The following is an 18,332-nucleotide window of genomic DNA, read 5'->3' as shown; positions in this document are numbered from 1 at the left end:
TGTATCTCTCATGATCACGTTTTCCTTCATATCAGTCCTCCTCTCCCTGCTTATTTAAATGTTGGTGTTTGCCATCATTTCCATCCTCAGATTCTTGTCTCTCATTGCTCTGCTCTCCCTAGGCAATCTTATCCACATCCAAGACTGTACCTGTCACATCTGTGTGCATTGTGGTTTCCTGGACATCTGGCTGCCCTCCCCTCCCCTCCAACTCAGTGTGTCTAAGACAGAGATTAGTTTCCTTCCCTATATTGATGAAAGGCAGCACCATCATCTACCTAGACAGTACTCCACACAGAAAGCTTTTGACTTTCTTGCCCACCATCAAGGCCATTATCAAGCCTCCTTTCTTTTGCTCCTGATGCTGTTCCCTTCATTTTGCCCTTAATATCTCTAACTCAGACCTTTGCAATAGCCCATTAATTGCTGCCTTCTTTCACTCCCTCCTCCTTATGTGCTACAAAGACTCCTGAGCATCACCATGCCACTGCTTTACTCACATTCTTCAGGGCTCCTGTTGGCTATGGCCTGGCCACCTGGGGTCTTGGTTGGGGCTCTCAACTTGCCTTTTTCATCACCCCCAACTTCCCACCCCCGCTCAGACTACCTCTCTGAACACATAATGCCTGTTCCTTCCAATTGTGGATAAAAAACCTCTCCTGTTTTTGGGAGGACTTTTGTGTGCCTTTGGAGCATAACAGATTTGGGATTGAATACCAGCTCTGTTCATTCCTAGCTGTGTGAGTGCAGGCAGGTCCCATTACTCCTCCTCCCCCTTCCTCTGCTCACATGCTCTCTTTCTAAAAAACAAAAATAATTAATAAAGAACTTGCCTTTGGGAAAAAAAAAACCTTGTAATTCAGAAGGAAGCTCTTTATAAAGGGTGGTTTGGTTTTGTTCTGTGATAGTGTAAGGTTTAGTACATGATCTGGAAATCTAGCCATCGTTTATAAAGTGAATTAAATAGCATTTATTTTCTGGCAACTTGATATCTATCTCATTCTTTTGTTTAATGTTTATTTATTTTGAGAGAGAGAGAGCATGAGCATGGGAGGGGCAGAGAGAATGGGAGAGAGAGAATCCCAAGTAGGCTCCACACTGTCAGCACAGAGCCTGACTCAGGACCAGATCCCATGACTCTGAGATTATGACTTGAGTTGAAATCAAGAGTTGGATGCCTGACTGAGCCACCCAGGCACCTGTCTCTCTCATTCTTAACAAAATGTCACTAGAAGAAAAATACACAGCCCACAAGTAACTTAGAATTTGTTACATGTATGTAGCCCACAGGTAACATATAACCTAATGAAATGTACACTTTAAGAAGCAGCATTGGGAATTTGGTGTCAATTTAATTTGTCTTTCAATTACAAACACTCTGTAACAGGTTTTTTTCCCCCTTCCTACCAGACTGATTTTAACACCACCATTTCTGACGTGGATGAACAAGCACACGTACGTGGTGAGGACTTGGTGGACTTCTCTGATGTTTACCACTCTAATGAAGAGTATTTTAGGAAACTAGAAGAGCTGAAAGCTGCCCACTTGGAAGCTATGGCAAAATTAGAGAAAATGTACCAGAATAAATTAAATTTAAAGGAAGTTCAGCCAGTGGTCATCAGGGAAGAAGCTTCTAGTGTTCCTTCCAGGTAACTGTATACATGCATTACTTGTGAGCTATAAAATAAAATGTATACTTAAAAGTGCAGAACAGAACTATCTCAATATCTTTTCTCAATTGTCCCTTTGTACTTTTTTTTACTTAATTTTTTTTAATATACTTTATTTTTGAAACAGAGAGAGACAGAGCACGAGTGAGGTAGGGGCAGAGAGAGAGGGAGACACAGAATCCAAAGCAGGCTCCAGACTCTGAGCTAGCTGTCAGCACAGAGCCCAGCGTGGGGCTTGAACCCACAAACTGTGAGATCATGACCTGAGCTGAAGCTGGACGCTTAACCGACTGAGCCACCCAGGCACCCCTCTTTGTACTTTTAATGATATACAGATGTTGGATTTTATTCGCACTCTGTCTCTCTCAAAATTAAACATTAAAAATAAGTAAAAATAAATTAAAAAAAAGAAAGTAGTTCTTAATTTGTATATTTGGTCACATGCAACTGAGAGTGTAACCAAACTATTCTTCTCGTTTAGGTCTGAATCAGAAAAGAACTCCTATCACCCTATCTCGTTAATGACATCCTTTTCAGAGCCTGATTTATGGCAGGCTCCCTCCTTGATTTTGTCTTCCTCTGAAGACGAGTTGCCCAACTTAGAAAAAGAGTATCCTGAGAAAACGAAAGCGATGAGCTATGCTAAAGAGCTCATCAACAACATGTGGACAAACTTCTCTGTGGAAGATTATATTCGGTGTGGACATGCTGACTTCCGAGTTGGAAAAACAAAGAAGAAACCAAAAGAATGGGTGCCGAAGATTACAGTACCTGAGCCTTTCCAAATGATGATTAGGGAACAGAGGAAAAAGGAAGAGAACATGAAATCGAAATCACATACTGAAATGGTACACCAACTGCTCAAAAAACAAGAGGAGGAGTCAGAGTGTAAGAAAAAGTTCCGAGCCAATCCAGTTCCAGCATTCGTCTTTTTCCCCCTTTATCATGACATAGTCAAGCAGAATGAAGAACGCAGGAGATATATGAAGGAGAAAAACAAAGAAGCCCTTTTGGCCTCACAGAAGCCATTTAAGTTTATTGCAAGGGAGGAACAGAAGCAAGCAATCCGGGATAAGCAGATGAGAGATTTGTTTAAGTCTAAAAAGAAAACAAATCGATTTAAGGCCAGACCTATACCTCGATCTACTTATGGTTCGGTTACCAGTGGAAAGTTAGAAGAAGAGCCCTGTGGAAATATTAGGACGCAACTGAGAGCCCAGGAGCTTTTAGAGAATTCGTCTCCTCTGCCTCGCAGGTCAGGTCACAGAAGTTGTGCCACGAGGAAGCCCAAGGGTCCTGAACAGGCTGAAAAGTTGAAGCGTAAATACAACTTTAAGTACCAAACTGCTGACTTTGAAGACCTTCCCAAGAGATATCAGAAATGCCTCCAGGAACAGAAGTTTTCAAAATTCCTAACTGTCCGTAACCTGTCTGATCTTCACGCAGCCTCCAATGCATCCATTGAGAGAGAAAAAATTTTGGCAGACATTGCAGCAGATGAAGAACATTTAAAAGAAACACGGCCTTATCTGTCGCCAAGGCACAAGTCACCAGTAAGAAGCACAAGTGCAAAGCCTGTGCCTTGTAACTGCAACCCTCCGATGCCCACAGTGTCTTCCAGAGGAAGAGAACAAGCCACAAGGTAAATAACTAGGATACCGGACCAGCTGACTCCTGGTTGCTAAAATCGTGTTTGCAACTCTATTGATTTTATGTTGGTGAATTGGGAAATATGAAGAAATTACATTTGGTGATATATTTTACACTATAGTATAGAGCATTTTGCCAGAGGGTGTTCTGCTAAGAAATGAATGTATTTTCTATTTTATGAATCTTTGGGGATAGAGAAGTTTATAGTCAGCCTGTTGATTTCTAGTTCCAGCAAGTCAGAGCCTTCTCAAAAGGTTGCCTTTTTCCAGCCTTTGGATTTTCCCATGTTAAATCTGTGCTAAATAGCATTCTCACTGGCTTGACGTGAATTAAGCCTTAGTTTGTTGCCCTCAGGAGATCACTTGAGGAAAAGAAAATGTTGGAAGAAGAGAGAAATCGGATCCTAACTAAACAGAAGCAAAGAATGAAAGAATTGCAGAAACTCCTGACAACCCGGGCTAAGGCTTATGACTCACATCAAAGTTTAGCTCAAATGTCTAAATCCAGAGTCCTGTCTCTCAGGTAAAAGAGTACTGAACCTCCAAGATCATTGGTTTTCAAACTTTCTTTTTTAATCAGTGGATACGATATATGAATAGATTAATTAGAACTTAATTTCCAGATTCAAGTTGCTATCAGTTACTTATACTCAACGAACACACATTCTCTTTGGCGCTCACCTCGTGGGAACCGCCACATGTGCTCACCTCATGGTAAGGACCATCAAGCCATATTGATGAATAGGAACATTTTTACATTGTGGCATTAGTTAATAGTTGTAATCTTATGTCAGTATCTATTCTTTTTCTTTATACATATTATTTTTAAGTAGGCTCCATGCCCACTGTGGGGCTTGAACATGATACAACCCTGAGATCAAGGGCTGCATGCTTTACCAACTGAGCTAGCCAGGTGCCCCTCCTTTAGGCCATTTTTGATTGCACAGCAGAATATTGAGAAAAATCTTTTTTTTTAAGTTTTGAATTTTAATTTGCAGTATAGTTAACATAGAAAAATCTTGATTAACACAGACAAAGCTCTTTTTTAGTAATTTGCCATGTAATCTCAGAATACTCTTCAATAAATATGTCAGAGAGCTCTGTTCTGAGGTCTGCATGAAATCTAATATCACAAATTAACACACTTATGTGATGTGTCAGTTAACACGTGTGTATAAGTGTTCAGTGGTGTGTATTGCATTTTGTTGCAGTTTTAATATAAATAAATAAAAATATTTGCAGAACCCCTTCACAGAACACTAGAATTCTGCAGTACAAAGTTTGAAAACCAGTGTTCCAGAGGAACATTTTTATGTAAAAATGTTCATGTTTAAGTAGGAAAATATCTCCCCCAAAGCCAGGTAAGTAATATGATTTATTAATTTTTAATCTGATTTATAAGTACCCCCAAATTATGTTTGTTTTATTTTTATATTTTTTATTTATTTTAGGATTTTATTTTAGAGATGGCAGGAGCAAGGAAGAGAGGCAGAGAGAGAGAAAGAGAGAGAGAGAGAGAGAGAGAGGGAGAGAGAGGGAATCCCTAGCAGGCTCCATGCTCAGTGCAGAGTTGAGACTCAATCCCACAACCCTGGGATCATGACTTGAGCCTAAATCAAGAGTCGGACACTCAACTGACTAAGCCACCTGGGCACCCCTATATTTGCTTTTAATTATGAGTATTCCTTCTTAATAATAAATTATTTTAATAATAATTATATTTATTTATAATGTATATTATGTTTATATCCCTTATAACGTATATCAGTGTAATTCAGTGATAGAGGGAGCTTAATTTGATGAACTTGAGCATAAATTTTTAGAAATAGACTATACGCCTTAAGAAAGTAAACTGGATTTTTCATAATACCAATTTTGTGTATAATTAAACATAATTGTCATTCTGTAGTACAATTATTTTCTCTAACCCATGAAATATTGGTAATATTAGTATATTTTACATGGAGGAAATAGCATAGTTTAATTCATTATAGGATCTTGTCCAAATAGTGAGGACATTTACTGTGAATTTATGTATTTTGCTTCTTTTCCTCTGTATGTTCTATGGAACATATTCCCCATTTCTCCCCTGACCTGTTCCCATTTAATTCACTTTGCTACTGATTTATTGGAGATCTCACTTAGGGGAAAAAAAGAAGAACAAGGTCTTGTTTTTCAGAAGAAATTCCTTAAAGAGAAGATATCTAATTCATACTAAATTTTCTTGATTTTTTTGCACTTACAAATGAGATAAGAGGTCGTTTATTCATCTCTTCATACCAGTTTGAAGCATTTTAATACATAATTTTTTTTTAATCTTGAAGATTTCAGAAACATCAGAGTTTCCAGACTGTTCTCTGTGTGTAAAACGTGTGCTCTCATAACCTAGGGATTTTACTCTGCATTCCACAAAAATGTACGAGTCTAGGGAAGGAATTGTGGTAAACTGTAAGCTGTGCTCGTAATTTAATTTCTGATCTATCATCTAAGCTAAATGTTATATGTGCAAGTTATTATTTCTTTTTAAAATTCCATTCCTTTTATTTGATTTTAGAAAGAGTGAAAAGGAAAGGATGAGAGAATACCAACGAGAACTAGAAGAGAGAGAAGAAAAATTAAAAACCAGGCCACTACTATTTGAAAGAGTTGCTCAGGTTGTGTTCGTTGGAATTTAAGAGCTACTGTCAGTTTGGTTTTTTCTTTAATTTAACATCTCTAGCTCCTAATTTACAGTCCAATTTTCTTCTATGTCGTATATAATTTATTGAGACATATTGTTTCTGTGACAGCTTCATCAAATCAGACAAGTAAGTTTTTGCTCAAATCTGAACATTAAATCTTGTTGATAAGACGTGTCAGCCTGATAACATGCTGCTAATCCAGTCATATTCAAAATGTTTCACAACCTGTTTTTCATGGCTAGGCTTTTCTTTTTAATACCAACTTAGTCAGATATTAAGGTGAGTCTTCATGATATGATTTGTAAGTCTTTGAAGAATTAAAAAATAAAACAAAATGTTAATGGAATCAGATTTATTTCTGCCAGGTTTTTTTTTTCAGTTTCACTGAGATATAATTGACTTAGAGCACTATATAAATTTAAGGTGTACAGTGTAGTGACTTGATATACATATATTGGAAAATGATTACCACCTTAAGTTTACTTAATAACTGTCACCTAATATAGTTACCAAACTTTTAGGATTTTCTCTCTAAGCAGCTTTTTAATTTAAGTAATATATTTGTTAAAGTTTTAAAAAAAAATTTTTTTTAATGTTTTATTTATTTTATTACAGTGAGAGACAGAGCATGAGAAGGGGAGGGTCAGAGAGAAAAGGAGACACAGAACCGGAAGCAGGCTCCAGGCTCTGAGCTAGCCATCAGCACAGAGCCCGACGCAGGGCACAAACCCATGAACGTGAGATCTGACCTGAGCCGAAGTCAGAGGCTCAACTGACTGAGCCACCCAGGCGCCCCTAAAGTTTATTTTTGAAAGAGAGAGAGACAGTGTGTGAGCGGGGGGTGGGGGGCGGTGAGAGAGAGGGCGACAGAGGATCCAACGTGGGCTCTGTGATGACAGCAGAGAGCCTGATGCAGGGCTTGAACTCAAACTGTGAGATCATGACCTGAGCCGAAGTTGGAAGCTTAACCAATTGAGCCACCCAGGTGCCCCTCTTAGCATCTTTCAAATATACCATACAGTGGTATTAACTAGAGTCATCGTGTTGTACATCACATTCCCAGTACTTATTTGTCTTATAACTTAGAGGCTTATACCTTTGATCACTTTCATCCAACTCCCCTGATAACCACAAATCTGATCTGTTTTTCTAGAGGAGTTTCTTTTGTTTTTGCTTTTAGAGTGCACATATAGTGACTTTGCTTCCCCTGATTTATTTCACTTAGCATAAAGTCCTCAAAGTCTATCTATATTGTGGCACGTGGCAGGATTTCCCTTTTTTATGGCTGAACAGTATTCCACTGCACATATACCACATTTTCTTTATCCATTAATCATCTGATGGACACTTACTTTGTTTCCATATCTTGGTCATTATAAATAATGCTGCATTGAATGTGGGGGTGCAGATAATCTCTTCAACATAGTGATTTTGTTTTTTTTCAAATAAATACCCAGAAGTTGGATATTGCAGGATTCTATTATATTTCTATTTCTCTTTTGTTTATTTATTTTAATTTTTATTTATTTATTTTTGAGAGGATGAAAGAGAGCATGAAATAGAGCAGGGGAGGGACAGAGAGAGAGGAAGACAGAGAATCCCAAGCAAGCTCCGCATGATCAGTGCAGAGCCTGACATGGGGCTCGAACCCACAAACGGCGAGATCATGACCTGAGCCAAAACCAAGTGTCAGACATGCAGCGAGCTAAGCCACTCAGGTGCCCTTTGTATTTCTATTTTTAATTTTTTTGAAGAACCTCTGTACTATTTTCCATTTCCATTCCTTCCAACAGTACACAAGGGTTCCCTTTCCTCTACATCCTCACTTGTCTTTTTGATAATAGCCATTGTTAACAGGTGTGAGGTAGTATCTCATGTGGTATTGATTAGCATTTCCCTGGTGACCAGTGATATTGAGCACCTTTTGATGTGCCTGTTGGCTATTTGAATATCCTCTTTGGAAAAATAATCAGGTCCTTTGCCCATTTTAAATTGGATTATTAGTTTTTTTGCTTTTGACTTGTATGCATTCGTTATATATTTTGGATATTAACCCTTTGTCAGATAAATGATCTGCAAATATTTTCTCCAGTACATTGCCTTTTTATTTTGTATATTGATTTTTTAAGTGAATCAATAATTTTCATTCTTATTTACAGTTACTGAAAGGACTTGCTTTTCATTGGAAAATAATTAGATCCTATGGACAGTGAATCCTGATTTTACTAAATTTATAATCAGTTTTACAATCTTCCCCTAAGAGATATTTGTCAGTTTCGCACCCTCTTTTCCTTTGTACTCAAAAGGGAGGTGTTCTTATGAGTGACAGAGCTTAACAATAGACAGAATCACTGGAGGTTACAGGTATTGTGTTTTGAATTTCAACCTGTTATATTTGGAGCTTCCTGCCAGCATTATAGGACAGTTCTTTCCAATGACTCACTGAAGACAGACATGTATTGTAAGTGAATTTACATATCACAGTCTCTGAAAGTTATGGGAACCCTTTACTTACAGATTTGGGTATAATTTTATGTAATGTTTTTCATTTTAAGGGGTGGATGTCTCTTTTTAATATTTTGGTGTCAACTTGGAAAAATCATCATAAGCTGTTCTATTTAGCATAAAGTGATGGACTTTTAGCTCCTAAAGTAGTTATTTCCAGTTCCCAGCTGCAGGTTTTTATGTCTGTCTGTCTGGTATTTCTCTCAACACAGATTTCCCACAGGCATCTTACATTCATCTTGCTGAAATTAGGGTCTTCCTCTTTGATTTCCTATTTCTGTTGGACCACAGTTTTGGTGATTGGGAACCACCTTTCCTCCCTCTTTCAATTGCTACTGAGAGACCTGGAAACTGTTCTTCCTAAATAGTATTTGGATCTTCCTTTCTCCATTCCCGCTGGTGAAATGCTAGGTGAAGTCTCTATCATAATCTCCTCTCTGAGTTATTTTAATGGTTTGACTCATTTTCCTCCCTTGCTCTTTGCAAAGCCACCCATTCTATCTTCATTTTACCATTCCCATTCCCTTGACAAATCTTAACCCTGAATTCATAGTAAATAACTCTGAAAACAATGACGATCATCCATTTTCACTGATTCCACTCATTCTCATTTTCAGTGAGTGGTATTAAGAGATCTTGGGGCACCTGGGTGGCTCAGTCGGTTAAGCTGCTGACTCTTAGTTTTGGGCTCAAGTCGTTCTCCCAGTTTGTGAGTTTGAGACTTGTGTCAGTCTCTGTACTGATGTGTGGAGCCTGCTTGGGATTCTCTCTCTCTGACCCTCCCCAGCTTGTGCCCTCTTTCCCTGTCAAAATAAATAAACCTAAAAAATTAAAAAAGAAGAAGAAATCTTGTCACTAATTTCTTCATATAATACTAAGAAGTGGGTATTCCTTTTTTTTTTTTTAATTTATTTTTGAGAGAGTGCAAGCAGGGGAGGGACCGAGAGAGGGAGAGGGAGACCAAGAATCCAAAGCAGGCACTGCACTGTCATTGCAGAATCTGAGACAGGGCTCAAACTCACAAACCATGAGATCATGGCCTGAGCCAAAGCCAGAGTCTTTGACCTCCCAAAGTGGGTATTCCTGTATTACAGAGGAAAAAACTGAAGTTCAAAGAATGTTAAGTAACTAATAAAGTTTATAGTTAGTCAGTAATGGAACTAGGATTGGACCCAAGTCATCCCTTCCAAACACTTAACACTAAGGTGTCCTGCTTTCTCCCAGAAGATAATTCCATGAGCCTTAGCATGTATAGATCTCTACATTCTGACCTATTACATCATCTACCGCAGCGTCCCTCCAGCCCCCACCGCACCAGACTACTAGTTTCTCTCAGATCATACCAGACTACTAGTTTCAAACTTGAAATCTTTATTGATGCTGTTTCTTAACACTCTTAGAACCTCTTCCTATTTTTCCTCCTGATCTTTCAAGTTTTCCTATAAAATCACTTCTTGCATTGTTTCCCAGGTTGGATTGGGTACCCTTTCCTCTGTTTTTTATTGCCCTCAGCATACCTCTGTCTTTGCTCCTGCTGCTTTGTGTGGGAATTAACTGTTTCAGGGTCTCTCTGAGGGTTGTGGTCACATCTCTGTATTCCCAGCACCTAGAAGAACGTCTGGGACAGCAGAGATGCTAAACATTTGTTGAACCAAAACTGAACTGTTATGATCAAAGTAGCCAAATGATGACTTCTCATTTTCTTCTGGGACTAGCCCAGGTTGAGAGCAGTGCCCTGACCTACTAGTGATGAGTCTCAGCATGAGCAAGCAGTTTTGCCATGCTGTTAATTCCGTTTCTAAGCATAGAGAAAATGAGGCAAAATAAGTAGTGCATGTGAAACTAATCCTGTAAAGAAGTTTTAAATGTTGAAAACATAGGTCAGTTTCATAGCTGCTTCTACTTCTGTCACTTCTGGCCCTCACATACCCTGTTCCCCTGTCCAAAACACTTTTCTGACTCCTCACCCTCTACCTCCCATGAGAAATTGTTACAAAATTCGTATTCAGTAATTAAATAAATGACATAATTACTGTAAATGAAACTTATAGTTATGAAAAATAAGTGCTTTTGCCCCTTCAGATAAGGGCACTGATTTATAGACAAACTTGTCATTGCATGTTATTTTGATTTCCTGAAGAAAAAAAACACTATTTTTGTACAGTATTTGGTAATAAAATAAAATAATTGCAGTTATTTTAATTGTCCCTTTTACTTCATAGTCTGTACAATTTTTTTGTATGGTGAAATGCAAAGAAGAAATGTTTATTTCAATTAAGAATAGTTACCCAGTTGGGGTACCTGAGTGGCTCAGTCGGTTAAGTGTCCAACTCTTGGTTTCAGCTCAGATCGTGATCTCGTGGTTCATGAGCTCGAGCCCTGTGCTGGGCTCTACACTGGCAGTGTGGAGCCTGCTTGGGAGTCTCTCCCTTTCCCTCTCTCTTTGCTTCTCCCCTGCTCACTCACTCGCTCTCTCTCTCTCCCTCTCTCTCTAAATAAGTAAACTTCTAAAAAATTAACAAAGAGTAATTATACACTATTCGCCGTGATATAGAATATTAAAGGGTAATTAATTCTATATATAGAGTGACTGGCAGTGACTCACCATTGCTTTGGTTTTGTTAACATAGATTAGTACAATTTTTTTCTTGCAGTCTGTTTTGCTGTGACTTTTGCTGCTAATTAGCAGCTGTTATTTCATAAATTCACTCACAACTTTATGCATTGTCCACTTATTAGTGTTAATTGTGGTCTTGCTGCTGTTGAGTTATTCTCTAGCTGAGTAAGCCTATGATCCAATACAGAACAAACCGTGTTGTCCTGTTTCTTAGAAATCACAGGGTTATTTATTGAGTAGATGTTAAATTCTAAACCAAATTCAAATGAAGACTTCTGAGTACTAGCTTTGGTATCATTTTAATCTCTTTTATATTTAATTTGTTTAAATAAGCATATATTGTTCTTAATGCATTTAGGGTTAGGTTTGGAGTTTCTTTATTCTACTTTACTGTCTTTGAGGCATAGTTCTTATCTTCTAACTTTGCCATGGCTTTTAGTTCCTCGAGGGTTGTCTGTTGATATTCATAGCCTCTTTTTTAATTTACGTTTCATTTTTATTTATTGCATTTTAATTTATTTTTCTAAAATTTGTTGTTATTCATAGTGGGTGCATTTAGCAGTGCTTTTTCAGTTTTCCAGAGCATCAGAAAATCACTGGGGGTAGTTTATCCATTGCAATTGGTCTTTGCTATTTTTGTTTCTCCCATGAAATACTAGATGCCATGTTCCCTCATTATGCTGGGGTCCCTAGGTTAGTCAGATCAATGTGTGACACCTGAATTGCTGAAGTCAGGGTTAAGCCGCCTTCAAACTCCAGGATGACTAGTACTAGTTAGAGAAAGCAATATGATAGTGGAACAGACCCAGGAACTGGTCAAGAGACTTGGTTCTACCCTCATTACCCTTGTGACCTTAAGCAAACTGCGTAACCTTAGTGGGGGTGGAGGGAGTGTCTTGATTTCTTTATTTGTTAAATTTGGGGTGAGACGGGGTACTCCCCACACCCTTTCCAATATGGGGTGCCATTGGTGTGCTGGAATTGGTATATTTCTAGTCACCTTGTTTTAGTTGGAGGTCCAGATGACCAATCTTTTTTTTTTTTTGAGAGAAAGAGAGCACAGGTAAGGGGCAGATTGAGAGAGAGAGAATTTCAAGCAGGCTCCATACTGTCAGCCCAGAGCCCAGCAAGAGGATCCATCCTACAAACCGTGAGATCACATGACCTGAGCTAAACCAAAAGTCAGATGCTTAACCGACTGAACCACCCAGGGACCCCCACATGGCAATTCTTGGCCCTTGACTAGTTCATATCCACTCATAGGAGGTAAAAATTGACTAAAGCTGAGGCGCTAGCATGAATCTCTGTCATCTTGTGACCCTGGAAAGCCTGTGGTCTCAGGAACTGTGATGACTCCTGACTTGCTTCAGGTAGGAGAGGGTCATCACACTCCCAAAGCCAGGAGACAACATTCTGGAGATTTGAGCCCAGCTCAAAATTCTTGTTCTTCTTGGTGTATCCATTGCTTTCTCCAGAGTAAAGGCAACAGTGAAGATTTTATCATCTTTGGTGAATTAGAGATGTGGCATGTAAAGAGTAAAAATTACAAGAGGTGCATAAAATAAAAGAACCCTCTGACAACTCACAAACTTCTTTTCTTCCTGATTTCTTCCAGATATCCTATTTTTAAAAAGTATATAAAACAGGTGTAGTGTAAAGAATAACCATAGGTCAAAACTCAAGTGCCTACCACCCAGGTTAACAAGTAGAACATTGCCAGCACCTCAAAAACCCTGCGTGCCCTTCCCAGATTGAACCCCTCCCCCACTCCCCTGGAGGGAGCCACCGCCCTAACTTCTGAGATTACTTCTGGTTTTTGTCATTACTGTTTTGTTTTGTTTGTTTGTTTGTTGTTTTTTGCAGTTTTACCCTCCTATGTACCTATCCCTACACAGTATAGTTTTTCCTGTTTGGGGACTTTATGTAAATGAATCCTACATTCTGTATGTATTTTCTAGTGGTTTGCTTCTCTTGCTTGGTATTATGTTTGTGAGATCCATCCATGTTGTCATGGACAAGCAGAGTTCACTCATCATCTCTGCTTTCTTTTACTCTGTTGTGTAAATAGACCACTATTTAGCCATGCTATTATTGATAGGTATTTGGATTGTTTCCAGTTAGGGGTTGTTTACAAACTGAATTATCCGGAATGTTTTTGTACATGTCTTCTGGGGCACATCTGTAGGACCGTCTCTGGGTATATGCCTGCAAGTAGGTTTGCTGGTCAGAGAGCCTGCCTGTTTTCAGCCAACTGTGATTAATGAATTTAATTTTCACTGGAGTTTTAACCCATACATTTATAATGGAAATTTAAAGTCTTTTGTTCTCATCTAAAAAGGTTTGTCTTTCCTATAGAAAAATGCAAGAACGGCAGCAGAAAAGCATTATTCTAACACCCTAAAAGCACTAGGACTATCTGATGAGTTTGTTTCAAAGAAAGGCCAAAGTGGAAAAATATTTGAGTACATCATCAATCAAGAGATGAAAAGTTTCACTGAAGATAAAGAAAGGTAACATATATAAGATGTCTAAATGGTTTACCTTTGGGGCGCCTGGGTGGCTCAGTCGGTTAAGCCGCCGACTTCAGCTCAGGTCAGATCTCACGTTCGTGGGTTCGAGCCCCACGACAGGCTCTGTGCTGACAGCTAGCTCAGAGCCTGGAGCCTGCTTCCAGTTCTGTGTCTCCTTCTCTCTCTGCCCCTTCCCCTCTCATGCTGTCTCTCTGTATCAAAAATAAATAAAACATAAAAAAAATAAAAATAAAAAAGAAATTAAAAAAATAAATGGTTTACCTTTGAAAAAGTTCTTACCTACAGGAAAGCATAAAACTGTTCTGGATTTTTAAAAGATCTTTTAACCTCACGAAATACATGTGAACTGTTGTAAAAGATTGATACTTCAACGCTTGACACATTCAAAACATTACATGGTGATGAGATATCTTGTTTTTAAAGCAGAATAATTTAAATTCTAACAGACATAAATGATGAAAATAGTTAAGATGCTTTCAAATGGAGTTTCGAGAGTCAATCAGGGTTTGAAATAAATTAGTTCCCACTTGGCACTTTTATAGCGTTTTCTTGATGAATCGGAGTTGGTACACTTGAGGAAGACTGACTACTTGATGGCATACATTGCAAAGGGTTTGTTGACCTTTAAACCAAGTCATTTTTCTTGTGAAAGATTGATAAATTTCTTCCTTCAGCCTTAATGAAGAAGAAAGAATAGAAGAAGGAGAGAATGGGGAAGAAAATTATTTTATTGATACCAACAGCCAGGATTCTTACAAGGAAAAAGAGGAAGCTGATGAAGAGAGTGGAGATGAGAAATCTGTTAAGGAGTAACATGGAATCCGCGGGGTCTCCTGTGTGAGCCCCTGCAGGCGACTGCAGCCTTGGGCGTTAGCATCTGCGCTCCTGCTGTTCAGAATGTCATCGGGACCCTGGGGTAACGTGCAGGGCTCTTGAGCAAGGTCATATGTAGCCTGAAAAGGCCGAATCCAGCCAAATGAATGGTTGTTGGGTCAGAGTAAGGCTTTGGCTATTCAGGTTTTTTAATCACTACATATAATTTTTGTGTGACTTTGATCTTCTTGTATTTTTAAAAAGCGTTTGAGAATTGCGGTTGTCACAAAAAAAAAGTTATAAAAATATGTGTTACTTCCTTTTTTGGGATGGGAAAAAAAGTGGCTTAGCATTGAGAGCAGCAAGAAGTATTAGCTTTTGGTGATTTGAAATCATTTTTCTGGGAAGCCCGAATCAATAAAAATCTTAAAATTTTACTATTTGCCCATTCTTTTTCTCTGCAGTACATCTCAGAAAATGAATCCTCGCACTTGTTTTACTGGCTATTTTAAGTTTCTTATCTGAACCATTTTTTTTAAAAAGGAATAAAATACAGAAAATATAGTTACAAATTTGCATTCATTTCTGCACTGAGAGTTTGCTATTAAATTATCCACACTCTCATTACTTTAAAAAAAAAATTTTTTTGATCCACTATGTTGGTGAAGTCTGTGAGCCTGAGCTTATAAGCCCGTAATAATAATAATAAAGCCCTTTGGTTTTGCATGTGTGAAAAAAAATTAAAAAAATAAAAATAAAATAAAATAAATTTTTTTAGCATTTATTCATTTTTGAGAGAGAGACAGAGACAGAGTGTGAGTGGGGGAGGGGCAGAGAGAGGAAGACACAGAATCCGAAGCAGGCTCCAAGGTATCAGCACAGAGCCTGACATGGGGCTTGAACTCACGAACCGTGAGATCATGACCTGAGCTGAAGTCGGACACTTAACCCACTGAGCCACTAAGGTGCCCCTCTCATTACTTTTTATCCCTAGTCTTATTCCAAATTATTTTTGATATGTAAGTTATTGAAAAAATGTTTACACCAAGTATTATGATGGAAGTGATTATAAACATCTGAGTTATCTTAATTGAAGGTAAATATCAACACTGTCGTGTATATGATGAAATTGTACATAGTAACTTGTCCAAGGCAAATCTCCCAAGAAATACAAATTTAACTTTTATTATTTAAAAAAATCATTTTTTAAATGTTTTATTTTTGAGAGAGCACAGGTCGGGTAGGGGCAGAGACATGGAGACAGGATCTGAAGTGGGCTCTGCGCTGACAGCAGGGAGCCAGATGCGGGGCTTGAACTCACGAACCTTGAGATCGTGACCTGAGCTAACGTCAGACACCCAACTGACTAAACCACCTGGTACCCCCAGGTTTAACTCTAATACATGACCCAGTTGTGCTCAAATTTTCATACTCTATAGCAGGTATATTTTGTCGTTCTGTGAATTATGGGAATTTGATTTTATGAATCTATCATTTTTCCTCTTTAAGCAAATTTTTGTTTTAAAAATTCAAACTAGACATAAAGATGTGTTTGGATAAGATATTTTCTTTTCTAAAAACAATCTCCTTTAAAGAGGATGAACTAGGGGTACCTGGGTGGCTCAGTGGGTAAAGCTTTCGACTTTGGCTCAGGTCATGATCTCTCAATCTGTGAGCTCAAGCCCCACGTCAGGCTTTGTGCTGACACCTCAGAGCCTAGAGCCTGCTTCAGATTCTCTGTTCCCCTCTCTCTCTGCCCTCCCTCCCCTGCTCATGCTCTGTCTCTCTCTCGAAAATGAACATTAAAAAAAATAGTTTTAAAACATGAACTAATATAGGTGTATAGAATAGCAGTGTTTCCCAACTGGAAGTTTATGCCTTCAAGTAAGAAATAAGGTGATGTTTCTCAAGGGCGCATGTTTACTTGTAATCCCTTTCCTACCATTTGTGTCAAAACTATTTGTTACTATAATTAGATTGTAAACTCTTTGAGAGTTGGTACCATTTTAAAATTCATTTTGTATTCCTTTAATATTTTGCACAGGATTGTGCATATGGTAAGCACTTAATAAAGGCTTGAATAAGTAGATGAATATGGTCTTTAATTATAATTCTTTCAGAATGAGTACACAAGGGATTAAAACTGTCTCCCTTCTGATTTATTGAAAACCTATGAAACACAATCCACATGTTGTAATATTTAAAACATGACTTGCTTCCAAGGATTTGCTCCTCATTCTCTCCCTTCTCAGTTTAACTGTCCAGGACCTATCATTTCAGGAGATGTTCTTTTAATGGTCTCTCAGTTTCTCTTGTTATTTCTCTGATTAATTTATTTCCCTACTCAGTGATATTTGGGACCCTCCACCATGTACACTTTGGCTTGTTTCTGGAGGTAGCCCTGAAAAGGAAAACAGACAGACAAACACACAGGGAAAAGCACGCAAACGCACATGCAGTTCAAGTAAACAAGCAAACCAAAAGGGGAAAGAAAAAAAGAACAGTAAAGAAAAATAAGGACAGGAACAGCCAAAGATAAAGGACAGTCTGAAAGCATAAAACCCGAGGAGGGGAGAGATAAGAATGAGATAAGGGGAAAATATAGCTGGATGGTAAGAGTTGATTTAATTACAGCAGTGCATAAATGTTGGTCTTTCCCAGACTCCAGGAGGTCAAGGGAGAAAACAAGGGGAAAAAAATATAAAAAAAATAGTAAGGAAAAAAAAAGAAGAAAACAAGCAGCCCTCCAGCTTGGATGGGCGTGGTTTGATGTAGTTAGGTCCTCTCTGGGGCCGTCCTCTGAGGCCCCGCCTTGGTGGTTGCGGGGAGAGAAGGATAGCTCCCAGCAAACCTCCCTCAGACCGTCATTGCCAGCCACTCTTGAGTCCGACTTCGCCGTGACGCTAGACGGGTCAGATTGCTTTGGTTTTCTAAACTCTGCCAGGTTTCTAAATCCTATTCCACACACTTTAATGCTGCTGCCCCTGTTAAAATGATCTCCGGCAGGCGGGCGGCTTTCTGGCGGGGACTGAGTAGGAGGAATGGGGAGCCAGTTTTCCCTGGCTCCGCCTGAAGTCGGAGGGCTGTCTGGCCCACGGAGAACAAGTCCGCGGAGCGGGACGGATTTCTCTCCCCGCGCCCAGCGGTTACCCAGGAGGTGTTTGTGTCTCTCCTTCCCGGGGTTAAGGTCTCCCCTCTCCAGAGAGCACTGTATGAGAGTTTTCAGTTCTCCTTCACTTCTCCGGTGCACAGCCCTGATTGGCTGGTTCGCACCCGCCCTCCAGGGTCCTGAGCCGCCTCTGGGCACACGGCCCTCTGCGGGCGGCGCCAAGTTTCTGGGCGCGCTCTCCCGGCTCCGCTTTGGCGGACACGCCCATCAGGGTCTCCGGTCCCAGTTCCGCACCCACTCAGGCATCCGTGAGGCTGTTATCAATAAGGAGTCTGTGCGCGCACCTCCGTTCTTGGAGATCAGAATATTGTGGCTTTTAATTCTTCTGCTTGATAGCTGCTGGCGGGCGGAGATTACAGAGCTGCCTACCTCTCCACCATTTTGCCGCCTCTCTGTCCCTTCTCAGTTGAATGGGGACAATGTGAGACTTGGCTTCAGGACCAATGTTCAGTTTTGTTAAAAAATGGGACTAGTAGCTATTTGGGTAGCTGTGGAAGGGATTAGATGAAATCATGTATGGAAAAAGCTCTTTGGAAACTAGGCTATTCAAATGATAATATCAAAGGACAGAATATTCCTGAAGAAACTTTTAACTTTAACTAACCATACTTTTATTTCATCTAGATATAAAGTGATTTAAGTATTGTGTTAGAAATAATGTTTGGCGGTGCCTGGCTGGCTCAGTTGGTAGAATGTG

The 18,332-nt window shown here is 39.2% G+C and overlaps 1 protein-coding gene across 6 annotated transcripts in view; it reads left to right on the top strand.

Annotated features, from left to right (window-relative positions):
- Window positions 1–18,332, top strand: part of FAM161A (FAM161 centrosomal protein A) — a 48,627-nt gene that overhangs the window by 6,526 nt on the left and 23,769 nt on the right. Inside the window, exons 2-7 of one of the 6 annotated variants that reach the window (XM_029937442.1) lie at window positions 1,411–1,649; window positions 2,152–3,312; window positions 3,675–3,842; window positions 5,874–5,973; window positions 13,478–13,632; window positions 14,328–14,903. In XM_029937442.1, the coding sequence (XP_029793302.1) occupies window positions 1,411–1,649; window positions 2,152–3,312; window positions 3,675–3,842; window positions 5,874–5,973; window positions 13,478–13,632; window positions 14,328–14,466 (1,962 nt within the window). In that variant the 3' untranslated portion in view covers window positions 14,467–14,903. Of the gene's footprint in view, window positions 1–1,410; window positions 1,650–2,151; window positions 3,313–3,674; window positions 3,843–3,942; window positions 4,094–4,561; window positions 4,681–5,873; window positions 6,127–13,477; window positions 13,633–14,327; window positions 14,904–18,332 lie in introns of those variants that run through there. The other 5 variants (XR_003907836.1, XR_003907837.1, XM_029937443.1 and 2 more) reach the window with 5 other exon arrangements.

This window comes from Suricata suricatta, chromosome 4 (assembly GCF_006229205.1).
Source record: "Suricata suricatta isolate VVHF042 chromosome 4, meerkat_22Aug2017_6uvM2_HiC, whole genome shotgun sequence".
Taxonomy (NCBI): Eukaryota; Metazoa; Chordata; class Mammalia; order Carnivora; family Herpestidae; genus Suricata; species Suricata suricatta.
This window is presented reverse-complemented; position numbering and strand designations above follow the sequence as displayed.